This window comes from Onychomys torridus, chromosome 20 (genome assembly GCF_903995425.1).
Source record: "Onychomys torridus chromosome 20, mOncTor1.1, whole genome shotgun sequence".
Taxonomy (NCBI): domain Eukaryota; kingdom Metazoa; phylum Chordata; class Mammalia; order Rodentia; family Cricetidae; genus Onychomys; species Onychomys torridus.
In genome coordinates this window covers 15,092,541-15,117,856 of record NC_050462.1, presented here as the reverse complement: position 1 = coordinate 15,117,856, position 25,316 = coordinate 15,092,541, and the positions used below count along the sequence as shown (strand labels likewise).

The following is a 25,316-nucleotide window of genomic DNA, read 5'->3' as shown; positions in this document are numbered from 1 at the left end:
CTCTTCTGAGCTCTGAGGGCGCCAGGTACATACATAGTATACATACATGCAGGCCGACACACACAGAGATAAAATAAACATGCTTTTTCTCTTTAAAGTTCATACCCTGGGGGTGTTTCACTTGCCTTCCCCTGGTACTGCCCTTGACATAGTAGATAACAAATGAAATACTAATATGTTGCATAAAGTAGATATATTCTCTAATCACAATGCAATGAAACTCAAAATCAACAATAAAATAACAACAGAGGAGCAAGAAAAGGAAGGCTATTCTTTGCTAATAAAAATGTGAGCAGGCATAGGATTCAAGGTCAGTTAAATCAACTGTTTCTGCGCCAGTGAGCAATCACGACGTTGAAAACAGCACCACTTGTGGAAATATCACAGACCTAGGCATAAGACTCTAAAAGATGAGCGAGACGGTGAAGTACAAAAGTACAGTGGCAGTGGTGAAAATTACTTTAGAACTAGAGGAGTGATGCGAGATAGTCAGGGACTGGAGGAGTAATGTTCTTAAATTAAAATATAAACTCAATATAATTCCAATCAAGATCTTAAAAAGCAGGCTTTTATATTTATTTAATTTTAATCTATTTTATGTGTGTGAATTTTTGCCTGCACATATGTACAAGCATTATGTGCATGCATGTACCCAAGGAAGTCAGGAGAGGGCATGGCTGCCCTGAACTGGAGTTACCGATGGTTGTGGTTATGGAACAGGACCCAGGTCCTCTGCAAGAGCTACATGCACTCTTGACTGCTATGCCTTCTCTCTAGCTCCTAAAGCTAACTTCTTAATCGCTGAAGACACACACAGCACAGAGATGAGCACCGAGGAGCCTACCCTCTATCCTCCTACTCAGTGCTGAACTGGGCAACTACCAGTGCAATTAGGTAATCAGTTCGGAGCCGAAGACTTGGTAAAGAAATAAAATTATGTCTACTTCTAAATGAAGTAATTAAAAGTAAAATTAACTCAAACAAATCAGTATGCAGACAGAATATAAATTAACCTATAAAAATGTATTATCCTTATAAACATTAACAGCTAGAAGACCAAAACAAAAGGGAAATATATTCATAACAAGGATTAAATACTTAGAAAAAATTTTTAACTCCTTCAGAGAAGGAAAACAAAGAAGTCAAGGGCCACCGAGACAGCTGAGTCAGTCAAGGTGAACGTGCCACACGCTTTAAAAGTCTGTTCCAAGACAGTGCTTCTCAACCTTCCTTATGCTGAGACCTTTAACACAGTTTCTCATGGTGTGGTGACCCACACCCATAAGATTATTTCGTTGCTACTTCATAACTGTAATTTCGCTAATGTTATGAATTGTAATGCACATATTTTTGGAGCTAGAAGTTTGTCAAAGGAGTCGTGACCCATAGGTTGAGAAACACTGCCTAAGCTAAATTAAGGAATATGTCTCTTTATTTGGACAGCAAATACATTAATAAAATCAGTCTAATTATTTGAAAATCTAGAGCCTTCTGAAGACCTGAGACTTTTAAAGGAAGGTTCCATCTGTAAATAACAGTATATTTAATAGTCTGCACCTCTTCCAACAGAAGCAGCCCAGGTCTCAGGTAGCTCTGCATACCACCAGGCAGGACTGTGCATACAGTCCAGAAACCAGAGTGGGTGAATGCTAACAGTCCCCCAAATATGGAAAGCCTGTACCTCGATGACTGACTACTGCTGTAGCTACTGGCCCCTTTTCGGCTGAGATCGCTTCTAGGACCTCTCAGAACCAGTGCCTGCCCTTTCATCTGTCTTCATTTGACTCCCTTCCACTTTTGGGAGACGGGTATGAAAGACCAGGACATTCAAAAGCAGACGCAGAGCTAGGGTTTGTGAGGTCGCCTGTAGTGCTAGAACTCAGGAGGCTGAGGCAAGAGGGTCACGAGTTCCAGGGATACACAGAAAGAGTTTATCTTTTAAAAGAGTAGATGCAGGGCTGAGGAGAGGGCCCAGCGGTTAATAACATCAGCTCTTCTTCTGGAGAACCCAGTTTCAATTCCCAGCACCCACATGGCAGCTCACAACCACTCCTAACTCCAGTTCCAGGAGATCCAAAGCCTTCTTCTGATCTTCACACGCACCAGGCACACATGCACAGACGTGTATACAGACAAAAACATAAAATAAAAACAAACCTTAAAAAACAAAAATTTAAAAACTTAAGAGGCCAGAAAGCAGTGGATGGATATATTTAATATACTTTAAAAAAAATTTCAACTAAAAATCCTGTATCCAGCAAAAAAACAATTCTTCTAGATGTTTATCTAACACATTTTAAAATAAAATTCATCTAAAAACTTTTTTTAGAATGAAAGAAAATTCCATAGCTGGGCAGTTGTGGTGCATACCTTTAATCCTAGCATTCAGGAGGCAGAGGCAGGCAGATCTCTGTCAGTTCAAGGCCAGCCTGGGCTACAGAGTGAGTTCTAGGAAAAGTTCCAAAGCTACATAGAGAAACCCTGTCTCAAAAAAAAAAAAAAAAAAATTCCACATAACAGTGAGGAAGTTGGTAGTCTTAAGTCCTATGCAAAAGAAATGTTCAAGGGTGGCCCACTAGATAAAAGGAAAGCCTATTTAATAATAACTCTGGGGTTGGGGATTTAGCTCAGCGGTAGAGCACTTGCCTAGCAAGCACAAGGCCCTGGGTTCAGTCCTCAGCTCTGAAAAGGAAAAAAAACACCTCAAATCTACACGAAAATAATAGTAGACCCATGTGAAATTATAAAAAACTATTATTGTAACTTGCTTACTAATGGCTTAAGAGATTAAGATATTTTAAAATTAATTTAAAAAATTAGTATTATTGTAACTTTAGCTTACAACTCCACAATTTGTTCTAGTTAATTTAAGAAATTGATTCACTGGGGAAAAAAATCATGTTTGGGGGCATATGGTGCACAGATATGTAATTTTGTAACATGAACAACAGAAAATGTGCAGATAGAAATGAAATGTGTATGTCTTTGCAATTAAGCTGATATAAATTCGAACAAAAGTATTAGAAGCATAAAGATATGAATGTAAATCCCTTGATAACCATAGCTACAAAATATACAATTAAAAGAAAAGAATTTGAACATTCTTCCTACCAAAAGAGAAGAATAAAAGAAATCAAAAAGGCAAAAAATTAAATACAAAGAGGAAAGTATTGAAGGGAACAAGGGGGAAATAAAATTTAAAGACAAAAAAGTAGTAATTACTGTATAAATGTAAACACATAAAACGTGCCAATCAAAAGACAGCCAATGACAGAATGGGCAACAGTGAGATTAACTAAATGATGCCTACACAGCACTCACCATAAATCCAAAGTACAAATAAACTGTAAAGCAAAGCATGGAAAATACATCCCATGTGGACAGGAACCAGAGCGAGCCATGGCCAATATACCAACCCTAAACAAAACAGACTTTATAAAGTCACAATAAAAATGAAGGGCACTGTGAAATGAAAAGGTCAACACACCAAGAATAGACAACAACGACAAACAGCTGGACCACCAAATACCACCAATATACAGAAACCTGGGCTAAGGAGAAGGGAGCGCAGGTAAGTACTTCCGGAACAAGCACAAGGACCTGAGTTCAGATCCTGCAGACTGGCTGGCTTCAACACCAAGCTCCAAGTTCACTGAGACCCTCATCTCAAAAGATATGGTGGACAGCAACAGAAGAAAATGCCCAATGTCAAACTGTGGCCATCCACATGTGCAAAACCTCACAGAATTAAAGGGAGACACTGTTCCAAAACAGCAGAGATTCCAATATTCTCTTTTCACCATGGAAAGGCGCTCAGGGCAAGGCACTCCTAGTACTAATCGACAATCCCAGACTGCATTTGTTTACCATACTGGGTCAAAGGCAGCCAGAGCAAGGGCTAGCCCAGCAGTTCTCCACCTGTGGCTCTCAGCCCCTTCCACAGGGTCGCCGGAGGCCGTGGGAAACATGATGATTCATAACAATATCAAAGCTACCGTTACGAAGTATCAATGAGCATAGCTAGGCAGGATGAGAACCACACTCCTGATGGCAGGATTCCTACGATGCTAGAAAGTGGGGAAATCCTCGGGAAGTGGCGCGAGCTTCCGATAGTCAAATCTGAGATAGTGCAACTCAAGAAGAAAACAAGAATCTCCTAGTCGACAGTGATTAAAATGCCAATTACAAAAAGGAAGGCCCTTCTTTTCAGAATTCCAAATAACAGATGTAGAAGAAATGTCAAAAATACATAAGAAAATCACAACTGGAAAACACGAGAAACTACTGAAAGGCAAGAATGGTAAGTGGATGCTAAAATTAGTAGAACGTTTAATGAGAATATTTACATAGTCTCAAAGTACCGTGAAAATAATTTTATAGTGGACTAAAGATAAGAAACAAGTGAAATGGCTAGGCGGTGGTGGCGCAAGCCTTTAATCCCAGCACTGGGGAGGCAGAGCCAGGCGGATCTCTGTGAGTTCGAGGCCAGCCTGGTCTACAGTGTGAGATCCAGGAAAGGCGCAAAGCTACACAGAGAAACCCTGTCTCGAACCCCCCCCCCCCCCAAAAACCAAAGTGAAGTGGTAAAACCTAAATAAAGAGAATAGGCCTTATTTGTCGGCTGACTATTTACTGATTTATCCTAACTTCGGCTTGATTACTATAATACGGTTAGGAAATCGGTTACTATATGGAACTTGGGGTAAAAGGTAGAGGAGTTTTCTGTGCTACGTTTACACCACTATGGCGCCGCACCCCCAAACTATCTTGAAATACGAATCAACCTAATACTTTGAAGCTCCCTCCGGGCCGCCTCTTCCGCCATCTGTGAGGCCCGCAGTTTCTCTTCACACTGATCCTTTTCCGACTGCCTCCAGACATCATGTTCCACTTTCATTCGCTCTAAGTCTGATAATCTGTTCTCAAGTTCCAGCCTACAACAACAGACGATAATTATGTTGGGAGAACTACAATACAGATGATCTGAGAATGCAATGCTTTCACCAAGAACTTTAAACAAACCCAGGTCCGAAGGACTTACTTTTCATCCTGCAACACCACAAGCTTTTGATAACCTTCTTCCTTGGCAGCTTGTACTTTACGTATTAGTTCACGATCTTTTTCCACCAAGAGTGCTTTGTGGTGTTCGACAGTTGACTTGAGAATTTCATTGTCTGCCTGCAATCCTAGTATAGTTTTAGAAGAAAAATAAACTATATTCAGTATTAATATGAAGTTTACAATTAACGAGCATTTGAAACTCAGTAAAACAAAAGAATCTGAGAGGTCTCTTGGACAGATATTCTTCAAGGTCCTCATAGAGTGTCAGCTCATCAGAGCTTTCGCAAAATTACAGAGAAACAAGCTGGAGATAATTTTTGTTATCACTTTTAGGCACATAGATACACAAATCTTTCTTTTTTTCTTTTGGTTGTTTTGTTTGTCGAGACAAGGTTTCTCTGTGTAGCTTTGCACCTTTCCCGGAACTCACTTGGTAGCCCAGGCTGGCCTCGAACTCACATAAATCCATCTGGCTCTGCCTCCCGAGTGCTGGGATTAAAGGCGTGAGAGATGGCTCCGCCTTAAAGGCTAGGCTCACAAATCTTTCAAGACAGACATTTATTCTTTTGAACCTTGGGAGGTAGAGATCAGCTTAGACAATACCCAAAGAGGCTTATTTACTTGACTTCTTACAGGAGTTCTGGAGCCCCAGAATAGTATCATAAACAAAAACAAGACAAAAAACAAACAAACAAACAAAACTGGATCCTTCTAAAAGAAACCTAGGATTAACTGGGCGGTGGTGGTGCACGCCTTTAATCCCAGCACTCAGGAGGCAGAGGCAGGTGGATTTCTGTGAGTTCAAGGCCAGCCTGGTCTACAAAGCGAGTTCCAGGAAAGGCACCAAAACTACACCGAGAAACCCTGTCTCGAAAAACCAAAACAAATAAACAAAACAAAACAAAAAAACCCTAGGATTCTAGCAAATATGCTATATTTCTAACAAAAATATGAGCAATGAGGAAACTTTCAAGTTCATTGAAAGAATTCTCAAATCTTGTGATAAATATGAGAGATAAATAACCACAGCCAATTTATATTTAACCTTGAAAAACAAAATACAGCAATATATCCCAAACTCTAACACTAAAAAAATTTACTCTCAACTCTGAAAATATATGGAAAGTCAAAACAATTATTAATAAAAAATAAACTCTACCTGAAACAACAGAGGTAACTTCAAGCACAGTTATAACCAGAGGGAAGGTTGTTGAAGTATTTAAGAAAGAACCTAAACCTCTGAGAAATCTTGAGGATATGTTTAAGACTAGCCTAGGATTTATAGCAAAAACTTAGGAGCGGTGCTGGGCGGTGGTGGCGCACACCTGTAATCCCAGCACATGAGAGGCAGGTGGATCTCTGGGAGTTCGAGGCCAGCCTGGTCTACAGAGCAAGATTCAGAACCAAAACTACACAGAGAAACCCTGTCTTGAAAACAAAACAAAACAAAAAATATAATTATAATATAACCTCCTTATATCCTTTAGCCTAATAACCAGATGATCTACAAGCATTTAAAATTTATAATCACATAAAGGACAAACTCACATTTTCAATACTTGTTTTAATTCACAGTAACCAAAAACTATTATATAAATGTAAGATAAGTCACTTAAAAAAGATCACAGAATGAACAAACCATTCAACAAAAGAGGCCTATGAACTGTAAGATTAAAATTCTATTAAGACTGAGAGTCTAGAAAAGAACTCAGGTTGCTTTGTTTTAATAATGTGAATTCAGACCGAAAAAGAATAGAGAAGAGCATGGGGAAATATATTACCATCCAGTTCATTTTGAATCTTATTCCTTTCTCTTTCTAGCTCACTCTTGGCTCTCGATGCCTCCAGTTTGATGTCAGTTATTTCTAGTTTGTTTGAATGTTTGAGCTCTTTCACCTGTTGGTCATTAGAAACTGAAATTATTATTGGGTCACTTTCTTATCATTCAGTACATACCTAAGAGCATGGGTGGAAATAAGTAAATAATCTGGTAGTACAGGGTGTAAGTACCTTCTGAGAAAGTATCCCAAGGCTCAGAACAGCAGAGAGAGACCAAACAAAAATGATCTTTCCCTGACGGAACTAAGGCATGTATTTACAAATACTTGGGTGGAGTCACCAGGGATTAATCTTGCCTTAAAAATCTTAACTACATTTAAATAACATCCACTGACAATTCAGATCATCTCAGGGGGGAATGTGTTGAAACCTTCCTTCTAAAAAGGAAGAAACAGCTGGGCATCACACAGTCTGCTCTTTAAACAAAGAGCTATCCCTTACAATAAAGCACAGGGAGGCATAATTGTCTTAGTTGGAGTTACCATTTCTATGATGAAACCCCATGGCCAAGGAGGGAAGGGTTGATTTGGCTTACACTTCTACATGATAGTCCATCATCGAGAGAGTCAGCACAGAAACTCAAGCAAGGCAGGAACCTGGAGACAGGAGCTGATGCTGCAGCCATGGGGAGTGCTGCTTACTGGCTGGCTCAGCCTGCTTTTTTATAGAACCTAGGACAGATAGCCCAGGGATGGCACCGCCCACAGTGAGCTGGGCCCTCCCACTTTGGTCACTAAGAAAATGCCCTACAACTGATCTTATGGGGGCATTTTCTTAACTGAGGTCCCCTCCTCTCAGATGATTTTAGCACATATCAAATTGACATAAAACTGTACAGCACACCATTGAAGATAGTTGCTTAGCTTTTTAAGATAGAATAATTAACTTTGCTTTAGAAAGTTAACTCTAATTTAAAATGAGCTAGGTTAAGAAATAAAAGCGAAGAAATCAACTCACAGTAAAAGAATTAATAAAAGAGGCCAAAAAAGGACCAATTGAACTTGGAGAGTAAATGTGTTAGCATGTGTATATACATGTGAGGTAGAAGGAGGGTACAGGTACAAATCACATAAATCCTTTATTACAGAGTCTGCTTCTTCTAAAGCCCCAGGAGAATGTGAACAATTTTCAATACTTCCCATTAGTCTGTCACATATCATTTTTAGTCTAAATATTCCTAGCAAATAATTCTAGTTCATAAGTAGTATACCTTCATCCAACAATGTTCACTGACTACTTACTATGTGTCAGGTACAATTCTAGGAGTCAGGAGTACAGCAGTAAATACAAAAGTTCTGTCTTTCCAACCAGCCACACTGTCAACACTGTACACGAACTTCTAAAATTATTTACAAAGGCATTAGGCAGCTTCCACCAGGAGATAGAGAGATGAGATGAACCTGTAATGTGACTTATACTTAAGTGTAAAATCACAGAATCAGATAGAAGACCACAAACACACACGAGGTAAACATAGGATGTGGATGGCAGGAAGGGTGAGTTATGTGGAGCCCAATCAAACCCAATGGCAAATGAAGATGGCAGTTAAAACACACTCCAGGACGGTCCAAGAGCCAAGGGAAGGACCACAGACACAAGTTCCTTAGTGCAGGAGGTTCTGTCCACAAAGGGCTTTGAAAACATTGCAAGGAATGGTGTCACAGAAAATACACATCTCAAGGAAACAACAAAAAAGTACTTTACTATTTACACTGCTATTCACAATGAAGAGACCCTTTCAAATCAATGTGTACACCACTAAATGACATAGAAATATAAAATTGTAACCTTCTGCTGGGGTTTTAATACTTAAATTTTCTTACTATGCCATAATTCCAAGGACAACTTATAAATGCATTATTAAAGTGCTGAGAAAATGTAACATTAAAATATAATTCTAGGGTTGGGGATTTAGCTCAGTGGTAGAGCGCTTGCCTAGGCCCTGGGTTCGATCCTCAGCTCAAAAAAAAAAAAAAAAATATATATATATACACACACACACACACACACACACACACACACACACACACACACATAATTCCAGTGACATAGTTAGAAGTTGCTCTTACACACTGACTGCGAAAGGCTGAGAATGGCACACAAGTTCCCTCAACTGCACTGCAACTGCTTTGAAAGAGGTGACAACTCAAGGTAAGGCCACAGAACATTGATTAATGTCATGGCAACCTCAAGAAAAACCAAGAAAGAAAAACCCTTCACATTAATCTCACCCTGAGATTTACTAAAATGAAGAAGACATTCTTTAGGCTGGGAAGTTGGATCAGTCAGCAGGATGTCTGCAGCACAAGCATGTAGAACTGTGTTCAGATCCAAGGACCCACGGAAAAAGCTGGGCATGGCACTGTGCACCTCAATCCCAGTGCCCGCAAGACGGAAGAAGGTGAGTCTCTGGAGCTGGCTCACAGCCAGTCTAGCTCAGTCAGTGAGCTCCAGGTTCAGTGAAGGACTGTCTCAGACAAAGAAATCACACAAATGATGCTGGAGAGGCAGCTCGGTGGTTAAGAGCACAGGCTTCACTTCTAGAAGAACCAGGCTCAGTTCCCAGAACTCACATGGCAGTTCTCAACGGTCTCTCATTCCAGTCCCAAGAGAGCTGATGCCCTCTTCTGGTCTCTATAAACATCAGGTACACATGCTGTGCCCAGAAAGACATGCAGGCAAAACATCCATACACAGACAAATTTTTAAAGACTTTTAAATCTTTAAAAAACTAATTATAAAGTATGATAGACAACAGCTGAGAAAGACACCTTAACATTGACCTCTGGGCTTTACACACATGTGCACATATACACAGAAAAATGTATAACACACACACACAGAAAAAAAAGGAACAATTTCAACATGGTCAGAGACAGGCTTACTTATGCTGTTAAACTATAAATGCTCAAGGAATTTACTTGTTTTTAATATATAGATTAAATTGTTCTTTGGTATCATATTTCTATGATCTTAAAAGAATGGATTTACTTACATAACCAGTAATTGTTAAATTTCTAAAATACATTTTATATTTAAATATAAAAATACTAAAAGAAATATTAAAAGCATGAAAATGGGTGATGAAGAGCTTAGTGAGTAAACTGTTTAAGACCTGAGTGTGGATCCCCAGGACTCATGTTAAAAACTAAAAGCTGTCTGGCAAGCCAGCAAGTAATCCCTGGGGCAGCAGAGACAGATCCCTCCCTGCGGCTTCCTAGGCGGCCAGACTAGCCAAACCAGTGATGGCTAGCAAGAGAGACCTTGTCTCAAGAAGTAAGGTAGAGAACTGAGGAAGACAGCTGACCATGACCTCTGTCCTCCACTCCACCATGCACACAATGACAAGTTCCAATACCCCTAACTTCTGCTGTTAATGCATGGCCATTATATTCCTTGTTCTCAGGCTTCCAAACTCTAAACAAGCCTAGAAACTTCAACTTCAAGAGCTCCATTGTCCCATCCATCTTTACCAAGCTATGTTACTTTGTCTTAATAAACAGTTGGCCAGAGTTCGGCCTTTTCAATTGTGGTTTGTTTTACACTTTTGATAACACAGAAGCAAATATTCAGCTAGTTGCCCCAATACAGAATTTTAAATGGTAGTATTAGGCATTTTATAGGTACTCAAAATCTGTTAAAGTAGACAAATCAACAAAATCAACTGAGGGGGCTGGTATCTGTTGCTCTTTCAGAGAACCCACGGTCAGTTACCAGCACCCACATGGTGGTACACACCATCTATAACTCCATATCTAAGGGATCAAATACCCTCTTTCTGACCTCCATAGGCACAAGTCACATATAACACACTTACATATGTGCAGACAAAACATTCATACATATCAAACAAGTAAACCTTAAAAATCTTGAAACAAAACAAAAACCCAAGAAAATAATACACAGGAGAAACAAGATAGTTGTATAAAAAAATGTGTCCGCCAGAAGCTCTGGCTATAAATTCTAAAGAGATGATATTAAACTTCTGACCTTTCTTGAAATTCTGAGGTGATATGATTTCCTTAGCTCGATCGTCACAATTCTGAGGGATGGTTTTCTGTAACTAACTTAGATTTCTGAAGATTGAAAACCTCATGAAGCAACATAATGTTCCTCACTGGATGTGAAATATCATTAAGGACATCATTTTAGGTCACCTATGATAATGCTTTTAATCTGAGCCACTGATACTGGCAAAGCTTTGTTCTAAAGCCTAACATTTACAAATTTAAATCACTTAGTTAAACATACCCCAGGTGTTCCTTTGCATTGCAAACAGCCATTTGCTAGGATTGTAAGATGTTGATGAAAATTTCAAGTTGCAAAGAAAACTGTGACACTCATGTTAGAAATATTTTTAAAATTATCCTTCCTGCAATCCTTTTACATACAAAATTTCAGATGAAACTTGCTTTGTCTAAAGTTGAAGGGTATATTGAATACTCCATTTATATGCAAACTACTTCAAGTGTGCCTTAAAAAACACAGGCAAGTCTCAGCAAAGTGCCAATAAACAAGTGGAGAGAAATAATACCAAACTGCTGGTTCCCTTCAGCAGAACAGGAGACACCATCTATTCTTGAGAAGAGAAAGAAAAATGGTGAAGGGTATGTGTACAGAACGCAGCAGAAGAACTGGTCAGTACCCAGGTGAAGCAGAGAAGGAGGGCCCCTCCCCCAGCCCAGCCCTGCCCTGCCCTGCCCTGCATACCCATGTCCTGTCGCTGCATTTCCAGTTCCAGGTATTTCAGGAACCTAGTCAGGATACTGGATCTAAAACAAACTACTGTATATACTGGATCCTTAAATGGTATTGAGCAAAACTGAAAACAATGTATTCAGGACTTTAAAAAAACCTTGAGTGCTCTTCTTTGTGTTTTCTATCTGTTTTGATTAGATGGGGACTGAAATTCTGCTATACTCTTACCACCATAGACATTTGGTCTGTATCTGCTGATCTAAATCAGGAGGCAGCCACATCATTACTGACTTCTAGTGGGTTATACTATAGGATCTCAGTGATCAACAGAAAGAGGCCTTCATGTGCTTAGGAAATTGGATCTCAATGAAATCAACAGGATATTAAAGATAGGAAATAGCTTGCCTAAGGTCAGTCTCTGGGGAAAAAAGAAATAAAATCTGTATTCTTGATTTTCTTATTTAAGGATACACTAGAAATAAAAAAATAAAATGAATGAGTCAGGTTCAAAATATGTTCATCTGATTCAAAGCTCAGAGACTTCCCATTGTATTTCACCACCTAGTCCAAAATGGTGCAATTTCGAAACATAACCTAAATTTAATCCTATAAACCAAGAGATAATATCTAAAATTAAAAACATTAATAGCTGGGGCTAGAGACATGGCTCAGAGGTTAAGAGCACCGACTGTTCTTCCAGAGGTCCTGAGTTCAATTCCCAGCACCCACATGGTGGCTCACAACCATCTGTAATGAGATCTGGTGCCCTCTTCTGTATACATAATAAATAAATAAATCTTAAAAAAAGATTAATAGCTATAGTTGGGAATGTAGTTCATTGGTAGAATGCTTGTCTAGCATGCACAAAAACATAACTTCTGCTCCTAGTATCACAAAAAGGGAGGTGAGGAGAAGAAGGGAAGAGAAGAAAAATGTATATATGTATGTATATTTAACCATTAACAATCTTATTTGTAGTTGGGTGTGGTGGTGCGCGCCTTTAATCCCAGCACTCTGGAGGCAGAGGCAGGAGGATCCCTGTGAGTTCAAGGCCAGCCTGGTCTATATTGTGAGTTCTAGAGAACCATAATACATAGCCCTGCCTCAAAATCCGTAAGTGGATAGATAAATGTTTTATTTGTCTAGTTTTACTTACTTTCAGTATCATTCATGTCAGGTGAACTAAATGAAACATCAGCTACAAAACAACTTGTATGCTAAATATAAATTGAAACAAAAATAAAAGGCTACACTAGACATACATATACTCTATAGTAGGGAATAGTATGAATTTTTAAAATTACATTTACGAATTGGAAGAAGGGACATACAAATGCCAAGCGCATGTATGGAGATCAGAGGACAACCTTCATGAGTAGGTATCTTTACCCACTGAGCCATCTTGCTGGCTTTTAATAGAAAAAAAACTGAGTATATTATCTTCCAAGGGTGACAACCAATGCATCTAAAATTACAGCCTCAGTATTTCAAGCACAAAAAATCCAATTTTATCACAATACTTTTTAAAAAGATTCGAAGTTACACTTACACTAATTTCCCAAAGCAGAATGCCAGTTTAACTGTATGAGAAATGGAACAAGAATGCTCTAAGCCTGGGTGATTAGCACATTTGTTTTCTGGAGATAAAATTACATGAGAAGTCAAATGGTCACAAGGCTGAATGACCAGAAAGAGACTAAGACAGATGGATTGTGACATGGCCCAGGCTAAAACAAAGAGAGGGTGAAGCACCTACACAGAGACCTGCTAACTGGGGAAAAAGAGTTCTAAGGGAGGTACCTTGTAAGGCCATGGGTCAGTAAAGAAAACCCCAGTACCAGGGATGGAGTAAGTCCTTACGAGTTACAGGTCGGGGAGGGGGGGCCCAAGCTTTGACACTCTTCCTGCCCCTCTTCCTCAGTCTTCCTAAACCACTCCCTCCTGCTGCCTACCAGAACTAGGATCCCACACAACATGCATGCATGCTATAGAGAAATCAAGCTGGAACTGAGCGGAAAACTTCCTCCCTGTTACCTAGTTTTCATAGTCCTAGAAGGTGATATGTCAGCTGCTGCGAAAGGATGGCATCAGTGTCTTCATAGATGTGAATCCTACTATCCATAAACAAAACCTGTCAGGTAAGATGTGCCCACTGTACAACAGAGGTACCACTATTATGGGATAACTAACTGCTTTCTGATTGATTAAGACCCAGTCTACAGGAGGTACTGCATGTTACTGTTGAACCTAGTAAAAACTCATGGTAGCCAGGCGGTGGTGGCGCACTTGGGAGGCAGAGGCAGGCAGACCTCTGTGAGTTCGAGGCCAGCCTGGTCTACAAAGTGAGTTCCAGGAAAGGTGCAAAGCTACACAGAGAAACCCTGTCTCAAAAAAACAAAAAATGTCCAAGCAGATTGGGGGTTAGGGATGTAGCTCAGTGGTAGAGCACTTGTCTAGCAAGTGCAAGGCCCTGGGTTCAATCCTCAGCTCAAAAAAAAAAAAAAGAGAAAAAAAAAAACAAACCAACCATGGTGGAGGAGATCATAAACCCTGAGGGAGAACTAAAGAAAGTTGTTTAGCAAAACTGATACGGCATCAAGCTGGCATCTAAACACATACATTTGTACCCACAGACAAATGCTACTCTAGTTTTAATCAGAGAAGCCTATCTTTCCAGTTAACGGTGGTGAATACAGACTCATGGCTATATTGAGTGTAAGCGACAGATTAGAGGTCCACCTATAAAAAGACACTTCTTATACCAGAGGAAGAGGGGGTAAAAAAAAAAAAAAAGGACCAACTTGAAATATAGTCATCTTCTAGGCAGGACACAGGCACAGCAACCACAAACTGCCAGCAGCTGGAGGTACCTGAACTGTCCTCATGAGAATGGGCTGATAGATAAGATGGAGGAGTTCAGGGGCCCTATCACTCACTGCTCAACTATTTGGTCCTGGCAGATTAAGGAAGAGGTCTCCAATGATAGTTCCAATCCATGGGTCCCCACAGATGGCCCTGACGAAACCAAATGGTCACAGAACAAAACCAAAAGCATGATTGTGAGAAAGGGACCAGCAGGGCTAGGGTTGGGGTAGAGAGAACAGCCACGTGTATAAACCGTCCAACAAAACCAACCACGCTAACAAGGGAAAAAGACGACAACAGACCCTCCAAGTCTAACTTCCTAGTAAGCATTCTATTTTCAGGGGACCCAAGACCCCTCAGTTCTGAGGACAAAACATCACTAAACAAAACACCTTCACTCAACATCCTGCCCATGAGCCATCTCAGAAAATTCTTGGCCAAGAATCTATAATGACCAGACAATTCCTCTAAGTATAGACATTTCTACTAGGCTACAGAGAATACTTTTTTTAAAAAACCTGGGAGCCATCCTGGCTTTTAGGGTGTTTTATATAACTACCCTGCTAGACATAAAATGACTTCATTGATTTGGAAACCAACCTTACTTTCAAAGTCCAAAGACTAAAAACCATAGTGTGTTAGTAAGTATCTGTTAGATCTTATAGTAAGCACTTCATGTATAATACCTTATTTAATTTTTCCACAGATACATTTATGGAGGTAGATACCAAAGTTTCAAGAAGAGATATACCAACGTCACAGAGCTAATTAAAAAGCAAAACCTAACATGAATTCAGTCTGTCTGACTCCAAAATTGATCTTCATTAACTATTTTTGTCATTGCTATCATATTTCTGGTTTTGAGATTCCTTAGATATACATATTGCACTTGATGGGGAAAAGTTGAATTTGAGAAATACTTTATGGCATAAAGATGACTTAAGAACATTCAAATTACATTTTTAAGGATAATTTAAAAGCAAGTTATGTTGTTAAAATTACTTACTGAAGAAATATTAACAAGGATCTGCCATGTGAATGCGATTTCCCAGGGGCTAGAAGTACTGTAGTGATAAGAGCAATGTCCTTGATATCATGGAGCTGACACTGGTTAAAGGAAAAAGTGGAAGGAGATATCTAAAACAAAATCAATAGGGACTGGGGTGATGTCTCAGTGGTTAAGAACACTGATGCTCTTGCAAGGGACCAGGTTCTGTTCCCAGAACCCACAAAGTGGCGTATAGCCATCTGTAATCTAGTTCCAGAGGACCTGACGCCCCTCTTCTGGCTTCCTTGAGCACCAGACACACATGCAAAACAATACATACAGGCACACACAGAAAATAAAAATAAATCTTTTAAAAATAAAAAATGGTAACTGCTCTTTCAAGTATGTTTGAGAATGTGTCACCCAAGACACCTTGGAGATTAAGGATAACTCTGAAGGTCACTGACCTCCATTTGTTAACAGTAGCATGCCCGCTAAGCCTTTTCATTTTCACAATCCTATTCAAGCTGGAGTAGTACCTACTTCTCAGGAATGGCTCTGTGCAACATTTTTTGGCCTCCTAAAATTCATTTAGCCCCCTTTGAAGATACCTTAAAATTTATGAGCCTGAATGTAGCCATTATGAGACCATTAGTTCTGCTCCTTGTGAGCTGCCTGTTTTTTCTTTATGGTTCTTAGTTGTTCTTTTGTAGAACTGCCAGCTTAAGTCGTGCTGGGATCAAGAAAAATGGGCCTTGGCGGTTCGTGTTCCTGGAGTTGTATCTGTGCCAGTGGATGCCCACATGCTCTACCAGAAGAGAATCTGACATCGCTGCTGCCATTGTTGCTGTTATAGCAGTGGTAGCCACCGCTACTACTGTTTCTGGGATTGCCATTTCATAATTGGTTACTACAGCTAGCACAGTGGAGACCCTGGCAGCAAAAGTAGTTACTAGTTAGTTAATCTTTCATTCTATTGGGCATGATAAATTTATTTCAATAGTTATATACATTTCGATTGGCTTTGAAAATTATAAATTTATAAACTCAAGTTCCATTTGCTTTTGGGATACCATCTTACAAGGACTCCAATTTGCAGTAAGGCTGGTTAAGGAAGGGAATGGCTCAGTTGCCTTTAGCCTACTGGCTATGGGTGGGTTAAGACTTCTGTTGGTCTTTTCTGTGTCGAACACACAGATTGCAAGCCCAGCGCCACCTTGAGAACTTTGGCAGCAGTTAATTCTGCAGCTCACACACAATTGGCCTATATGATGAGTATTCAGAGACAGGTAGTACCTGGGGGGGTGGGGAGCTCACCAACCTAAGACAGAGCGCCTGTGTGGCCGGCAGGCATCTCCATGACGGATAAGGTGACCTGCAATGTTCCACGCAACCTAAGTCAGAAGCTCATTTTTTTAGTAAAAGGGGGGTTGGGGACCTGTAGGGCCCTGGCCCCTGTTTTGGGTAACTGTTGCCTTTCTTGCTGACCTTGACCTTGATATCCTCCCTATGCTAATTCCCTGCGAGGTTCCAACCTCCTGAATGCTTAAGGGAAGTTCCTTGTCTGTGTATCCTGCACATAGGGCATTAACAGCTTAGATGCAAGATTGTAAAACATCAAAAGCAAACTTCTACCCTCCGGGGTTTTCCCATTGTGCTGTAAGCCTGTATTTAAGACCTCCTCCCTCCTTCAATAAATGGCATTCAGCATTTAAAAAAAAGAAAGAAAGAAGGAAGGAAGGGAGGGAAAAAACCCATGGGGAAGGAAGGAAGGAAGGAAGGAAGGAAGGAAGGAAGGAAGGAAGGAAGGGGAAAAGAAAAAATGAATAGATCAGACGGTATTAAGAGCTATGAAGATGGGCTGCAGAGATGGCTCTGCAGTTAAGAGCACTGGCTGCTCAATTCCCAGCACCCACATGGCAGCTCACAACTGTCTGTAACTCTAGTTCCTGGGGATCTGACATGCTCACACAGATACACATGTTGGCAAAACACCAACGCACATAAAATAAATAAATCATTCTTTTAAAAAAGTTATGAAGAAAAACAGAGCAGGTTAGTATGATGATGTATTGTGTCCCCAATATATTGTACATCCTAATAAAGTTTATCTGAGGTCAGAGAAAAAAGCCAGGTATATAGTAAACCTAGAGGTCAGGCTGTGTTAGCACACACCCTTAATCTTAGCATTCGGGAGGCAGAGATTCATCAGGATCTCTGTGAGTTCAAGGCCATACTGGGAACAGAGCCAGGTGTGGTGACACACGCCTTTAATCCCAGCACTAACCATAGAGGTCTGTACAGACAAACAGGAAGTGATGTGGCTGGGTGGAGAGAGGAAATGAGATGGCAGAACAGAAAGGCATATAGGCGTGGGTAGACAAGAAGTAGGTCTCTTCGGAGACTGAGGTGTTGGTGAACTGAGGTTGTCTGTGGCTTGTTCTATTCCTTTGATCTCTCAGTTTTTCATCCCAACATCTGGCTCTGGGTTTTTATTAATAAGACCGTATAGCAATTCGTCTTATAGGTTATGAATACAAAGAATAAGGCAGAAGACAGAAGATGCTATCTCACTATTTTTAAGACAAGGAAGGCAGGCCTCTTCTATGAGGTAACAATAAAGGAAGGAAGGAAGCAAGATATGTAACTATGTGAGGAAAGTTCCTGGCAGGCACACAAAGACCCTAAGGAAGACTGAACTTTTTCAAGGACGGTCAGTGAGCGGGGAGGGAGGGAGGGAGTGAACAGAAAGGAGAAGGATGCTGATTGCTGAGGAAGTACTAAAGAGCCAGGGCACACCGAACTCTCCATGGGCAGAGCACACAAACCCCAGTTAGAGATCTATCACAGTTCAAAGACAGAACCACGGGCTAAAAAAGATTTCAATAGAGAGAATTTAAACACCAAATTACTCCATCATTGTGTAATCTCAGGCACTCTAGATAAAGCAAAGTCCGGCAACTCACTTCACTGGTCAGCGTACTTATTTCTCGGTCCGCTTTATGCAATCTGCTGATTAAACAAGTGTTCTGTTCATTGCTTGATTGTAGCTCTTTCTCTAAGCGTTCAGCCTGCAGTTTAACTGACTGCTTTTCAGCCTTGAAGACAAAAGATTTTAAAATTTATACATAATCGTTCACATTACACTACAGTAAAGTAAGCACTATATACAATGTATACATAATCAAACACAACAATAATGACTCAGAATTTAGGCAACAACTAACATGTCCCAGAGTAACAGTGTTCTCAATTGACCTGTAGAGCTCCAATCTACTTCTTTCAGGAGAGAAAGTACTTACAGTCCTCATTTAATAACTCAGTATGGGAATGCTGGTGTAATTCTAACTTTCAGACTTGCTAGTCCACAAGTTATGGAGAAGCATTTTAGAAGACAGAGAAGGAGGCTGCCGAGTCCCAGGTAAGGGGGTGAAAAGGTGCTTGCTGCCAAGCTTGAGGATCGGAGTTATCTCCAGGATCTAAGCAGTAAAAAGCAAGTACCGACTCCTACCAGCTACCCTCTGAGTGCCATATACATGCTGTGCTACACAGGCACTCACATACATATCTACACACACAAAGGAAAAAATATAAAGTAGTTGAAAATCCACAATCAATGGGGAATTCTTTTCTAAAGGAACAGATAAGAGACAAAAATTGAAAATTCTCAACTGTCCTGGAGCCTCCTGAAGTACAAAGCAAAAAAGCTTTTGACCTTACCACACAATTAAGATTGTTATTTAAGACTCTAAATTGATAGAAATTTCCTCAAAGTGATACTCAGTGTATTCTTTTAGCAGAGAGGAAAAAGTAAAAGCTTTTATAAACATTGCTAATTGAGATAAATAAAATGAGAGTGTTTTACACTTATGGGAATACACTTCAGTTTTCTATTTTCTATACATGTTTACTGTATTAAATAAAGACTGTATTCAGCAAAAAAACTCAGGGAACAACAATTATTTTCTTCAAATATAAAATTATATTCTTTGTGTACAACAGATACTGTTTTCTCCAAGAAATGCTGGAGAAAAAAAATACCTGCGGTTATTATTTATTTTTCATTTTATCTGACAAATGATAAAAACTAAATGCAAGCTAATCTGAAAAATGTCACAAACGAGCCATCTATCTTTGCCATCGTTCAACTTACCCTGAAAATGATCACTCTAGATGACCTTGGTCAGAGTTCACACTGGGACTATATACTACATTCAACTGCAGATACCGCTCTTACTCTACCACTGTGCAAACATATGCAGGCCCGTGAAATGCAACCTAAACAATCTTGCTGTCAATTAGCTTATGTCTAAGGCCCAAGGATACTGCCAAGTTTAATTCTGACAAGTACTAACCAAGACTTCTTCACCTTTCCCTAAAAAACAAAACAAAACAAAACAACAACAAAAAAAAACCCACACACAAAAACTTCTCCTCTTCACAACTTACCAAAGTTTTCCATGTACCAGTTGGTTGCCCCCCACCATCATTTTGTATTTTGAAATTGGATATACTACAAACCATGTGCCTATAATTTCCTCCTAGCTCAACTATTGCATAACTATCCCAAAAGAAGAAAACCCAACTCTGACAACATGAAGTCTCTGCTCCATCTGAGGCTCCAGGCACTAAGAGGCATAAGCATGTGTGAATAGATGTTTCATAAGTGACACCTCCCAGAGGTCCTGGTGTGGCTCTGCCAACATTTTCTTTCTCTAGTGAACTCAGGGAAATAATTCAGCAAAAATTAGTATGCATTAATAGCCAGCTAACTTTTATCACTTTGACGAGAAGCTTGTAAGTTATATGTAGTATGTTATGTCTGCTCAAATAGGACTTATGATTTTAAGATTTTTAACTCTAGTATAAGAAATGTATAATTAATTTCAAAAGCAATTGTTCCTTATGTTTTCAGATGACTTTAGTCTTGAAAAACTTGGGGGTATGTTGCTATTCTGCTCTGTGACATTTTAAGAGGAAAGTCACTTCACTTAGATGATGGTTCCCAAAGAGTGCCTATCCCCTCCTAATGCAGCAACACAGCCAGCTACTTGGAGGAATCACAACCTTTCTTCTTTCCGTGTACACTTGGGACTACACAAATGCATCAGCATTAGACTGGCGAGCATGTGTTTATACTCTAACAACCAAAGGCTTGTCCCGGGCCCTTGACAACGTATGCCCTCCTCCACTGGGAAGCAATTAAACCTTACCTCCAAGGATCTGAGAGCAGCCTGCATCTCTGCCAGCTGCCTCACCTGTATCCTTTGGACATTCTCTACATGAGCACCAGAATTCTCTTTCTCAGCCCTTAATTCTGCCACTTCAGCCTCTAACCCTTTCAATTTCTGAAGCAGATGGGTTTTTTCTCGAACGAGCTGCTCCACGCGCTTGCTGTCTCTTGTGGGATCGACACTGAGCAGCTGGTTATGCAGTTCTTCTTTATCCTTCTCCAGCCGTGCGACCTAACATTCAAAAGGAAGCACACAAGCTCTAAATTATTGAATTTTCAGTCATGAACATGCTTTACAAGTCAGTAAATTAAAATTAAAAATTGCACAACATGAAAGCTCAGGTTCGGAAATGAAGGAAAAAGAGAAAAAAATCTAAAATGTCACGTTCTTCACTTTGTACTCAGCATGACTCAATTTTAAGGGCAAGGACTTTCTCCAACTCTCCCTCTCCCCCCAGAGTGTCTGGCACAGGGCTTAATCAGTTGCTGACTAAAATTCAAAATTGTAAATACTACCATAAAGTAATTATTTAAAACACAAGTCCATGATAGGAATTCATGCTAGGCCAATCCAATGACCACTCCCAAATTTCTCTTTACGTGACAGTTAATTCTTTGGCTATGTCTGGACTAATAAATCATCTGTTTGAGAGCAACTAATCCACACAAAATCTATGTAAATAACTACAAATACAGTGAATGAACTCTTAAAGTGACAGCCAAGCTTATTAAATGTCTAACTGTAACGATAGCCTAGGTCTCCTTTCTTATGTTCACCGAGGAACGAGAGGTAAGACACAAGTCGTCTATCTTCTTCGTAACAACTCCCACTGCCAGATGCCACGTGCTCCTAGTGAGTGGGCTCCAAATGGCTTCCTAACACCCAGAGCGCCTCAGAGGCCCCCCCTTGCTGCTCAGAACTGGGGACAAAGCACTGAGAACAGACCCCCTTTGGGGTCTCCTAGTTTGCTACAGCATGTCACTTGTCTACTCTGAGCTCCCATTTCCTCTTGAAATCCCCTCCTCTTCCCTGCGGTGCCAGGGACTGAACCGGGGACCTGGAACAAGATACATCAGGGTTGTGTACTGATGGACAAACCCAGCCGCAGCAGCAATTCTTTTTGATTTTCTCTGTATGGGGTTACCCCTTATTATTCAAGTGAACCACTGCAAAAAGCAAGACCTGTGGCTGTTTGAGCAAAACGAACATTCGGGGTTCTCTCTAAGGGAAAGGATACTAAAGAAATGCTCTGGGGCAGAGACAAAGCTGGCAGCGCTCTCCATAAAGGAAAGAAGTGGGAGGCTTCTGCAGGGTGTTTCCTCATCTTCAAAATGCCAGGTAGGCTCTCTCTGATCTTTTTCAGCCCCTAACTTAGGGATTCCAAGTCTGACTTTGTACGTGACAGATTGAAGATATTAACAGGGCATAAAGACGTGAACACCCAGTATGTAAGCATACTTTTTCCAGAAAACTCATCCATGAAAGTAAACATCAAAAGCCCAACCGAGGGCACAGTGATATACTCACTCAGTATGCGCAAGATCCCAGGGTTTAATTCCCAGCTACATTAATTTAGAAAAGTATCAGTAGTAAGTTCCCTTCTGGGGTCATCCCATGGGTTCTTAGCCAGGTTTACAGTACCAGGCATGGGTGCCCTCCTACCGGCTAGGCCTTCAGCCCAACTAGACGCCCATTGGTTTACCCACCCACCCCCGACAGAAGTGCCTCTGCTGCACTGTGCTGGGGTCCTGCCGGGCCAGTGGTTACTGTGGTTCACAGGCTTTACAGCTGGTGGGACTGTTGGTCACTTTTCTCCCTTGGCAGCCTGCCTGGCACCTTCCAGTGCTGTGAGAACTAGTCCTCAGGGAGGAGCCTTCCAGCTCCTGCCAGGACCAGCTTGACTCCTCAAGTCCCAATCAAAAGTCTGTGGTGTCTTCAGAAATAGGGCCTTATCTTCAAGTTGTAGAAGGCAATCAAGGGCTGTGGTGCAAGCCTATACTGATTTAGGGTTTCTTGGACAGCCCTGGTTCATTACTTTTATCCCAGCTTCAGTTTAAACAATGGGTGACTTTTTGTTTTTGTTTTTGTTTTTTCAAGACAGGGTTTCTCTGTATAGCTTTGGAACCTGTCCTGGAACTCACTCTGTAGCCCAGGCTGGCCTCAAACTCACAGAGATCCACCTGCCTCTGCCTCCCAAGGGGTGGGATTAAAGGCATGCGCCACCACCGCCCGGCTGGCTGGGTGATTTTTAAGATACTGGTTAGCATTTGCCTAAGGTTACTCAGACAAATGTTTTGTTTTGGGCAGTGGTAGGGACCGAGTGCAGGGTCACGCACATGGTAGAGGATCACTTTCCCACTAAGCCACATTCCCAGCTGCAAATGGTTTTACTATGCTATTGTTAGTGGTAGGGTGGTTCATCTAGGCCAGGAGGTCTAACACGGATATGAACAATGGTGTCCTGAAGTAAGATAAAGTCAGGAGTAACACTATTTATTCTCTTGCAGTGCCCATTTCAATATAAGACCACACAGCTAGTACGTGAGAGGCATCTCTATGATACCTGGAACGGTAGCCAAAGCAACAACTAAAATGGCAGTGAAGGTGAAATTCTGTGTTTATAATTCCTCAACCAGAACTCACTATCAAAAATCCTTCCTAGCCAAACTGGAGGCCATTGCTTTCCAGTCACTAAACTCATTTACTCATTTGCATAATAAATACTAAGTACTTTGTATCCAGCACTACTGTAGGTAGTAAACATACGTACAGTTTAGCAGAAAACTTCTGCAGTTGAGGACCCTATTACACTCAGTCACTGCCATAACTGCACTCCTGGCTCATTCATCTGGCCACAGACTTTGGACACATCCGCAGCTCTTCCTTTTTCTTGCACTTTTAATCAGATTCACATGCCATTTTCCTGGATGTCCTTCATTTGTTTTGATCTCAATTCTTCCTTCCCATTTCCAAAGGTCCTTCTCTAATTTCTCTTCTCTGACATCTATCCAAATCTGCCTGTACTGTAGGCACATTCACATTTACTTCATTCTCCTCTAGAATACAAACTTGCTGGACAAGTAAGACAACGCTCAGTATTAACCAATTTTACTTTTCCTTTTTTTTTTTTATTTTTTTAATTTTGGAGCTAAGGATCAAACCCAGGGCCTCTACCACTGAGCTAAATCCCCAACCCCCAATTTTACTTTTCTAAGAGTAGAAGAAATGGACAGAAACAGATCAGGAATTACAAAGAGCAGTTGCTTTTCTGTGCAAAGGACAACAGTATCAATTCAATTCCCCAAGACACACAGGAAAAAGTAGTGTGCCATCTCTGCTTGCACTGCCTTGTGGTGTAGCCTACAGAAATGGTTAAGCGAACAGACTCTAGGATCAAGTGCCTAGGCTGTTGTTTTCCTACTGTATGGCTACTCCTATACTTCCTTTGGCTTGTGAGAATGCTGTCACTCATACCGTTCTTCTGCAAACAATGTCCTTCAGCTCTTGTTTCTCTGAGAGAAGGTCATCCCACAAAGCCCAGGATGGCTCTGAACTATACAATCAAGGATCACCTTGAACTCTTTTAACATTTTTATTTCTTAATTACATGTGTACATGTGTGTCTGTGTGGATACGTGCACTTCAGTATAGGTGCCTGCCCAGAGGCCAAGAGAAGGTGTCAGATCCCCTAGAGCTGAAGTCACATCACAGGCAGTAGTGATCCACCCAACATGGCTGCTGGGGACCAAACTCAGGTTTTCTATAAGAACATACACACTCTTAACCACTGGGCCCAGCCTCTCACCTTGAACTCCTAATCCTTCCGACTCAGTCTCCTGAGCGCTAGGAATATAAGAATGTATCATCATGCCCAGTTTGGTTAATTTTTAACTAAATCCTTTATGATCAGATAATGATAGAGTATACTATCAGTCAACTCAGTGTTTGCATCTATTGCTATCTTACATTTAGTTTTGGAACTTTCTTGGTTTTGATATAAGATTAAATATAAGACTATTTCAATTAAATCTTGAAATAGTCAAGAAATTGTGACTCTGAATTGAAACTAAAATTTGTTTTATTTTGCTTCTTATAGAATCACTGTTGAAAGGAAAGTGTGACAGAAAGAAAATGGCCCCCAAAGGGAGTGGCCACTATTAGGAGGTGTGGCCTTGTTGGAGCAGGTACGGCCTTGTTGGAGGAAATATGTCACTGTACATGGGCTTTGATGTTTCATATATACTCAAGCCACACCCAGTATCTCAGTGCACATCCTGTTGCCAACAAGATGCAGAACACTCAGCTAGCTACCTCTCCAGCACACTATGTCTGCCTGCACACTGTCACCACAATAATGGACTGAACCTCTGAAACTGTAAGCTGTCACCTCAACTAGATGTTGTCTTTGTAAGAGTTGTCATGGCCATGGTGTCTCTTCAGAGAAGCAGAAACCCTAAGACAGTGTAGTCACCCTGCTATCACCGATCGATGTTCGTAAAGCTTGCAGTCTACTATTCCTGCTCTGATGAAACACAAACAGGAAAGGACGCAGCATCTCATTACTGCCTGGTGAAGAAGGGAGCCCGGGCCAAGCTCCTACATTGCCCACTGCCACACCAGGGCAGGGTGTG

General features: G+C 40.7%; 1 protein-coding gene across 2 annotated transcripts in view; it reads right to left on the bottom strand.

The window, feature by feature from the left end:
• The window catches only part of Cep83 (centrosomal protein 83), a 113,144-nt gene that overhangs the window by 30,615 nt on the left and 57,213 nt on the right, over positions 1-25,316 (bottom strand). For both annotated transcript variants that reach the window (XM_036170210.1, XM_036170211.1), the window contains exons 6-10: positions 20,665-20,916; positions 18,418-18,549; positions 6,843-6,957; positions 5,042-5,186; positions 4,785-4,934 (exon numbers count right to left, since the gene is read on the bottom strand). In XM_036170210.1, the coding sequence (XP_036026103.1) occupies positions 4,785-4,934; positions 5,042-5,186; positions 6,843-6,957; positions 18,418-18,549; positions 20,665-20,916 (794 nt within the window). The remainder of the gene's footprint in view (positions 1-4,784; positions 4,935-5,041; positions 5,187-6,842; positions 6,958-18,417; positions 18,550-20,664; positions 20,917-25,316) is intronic.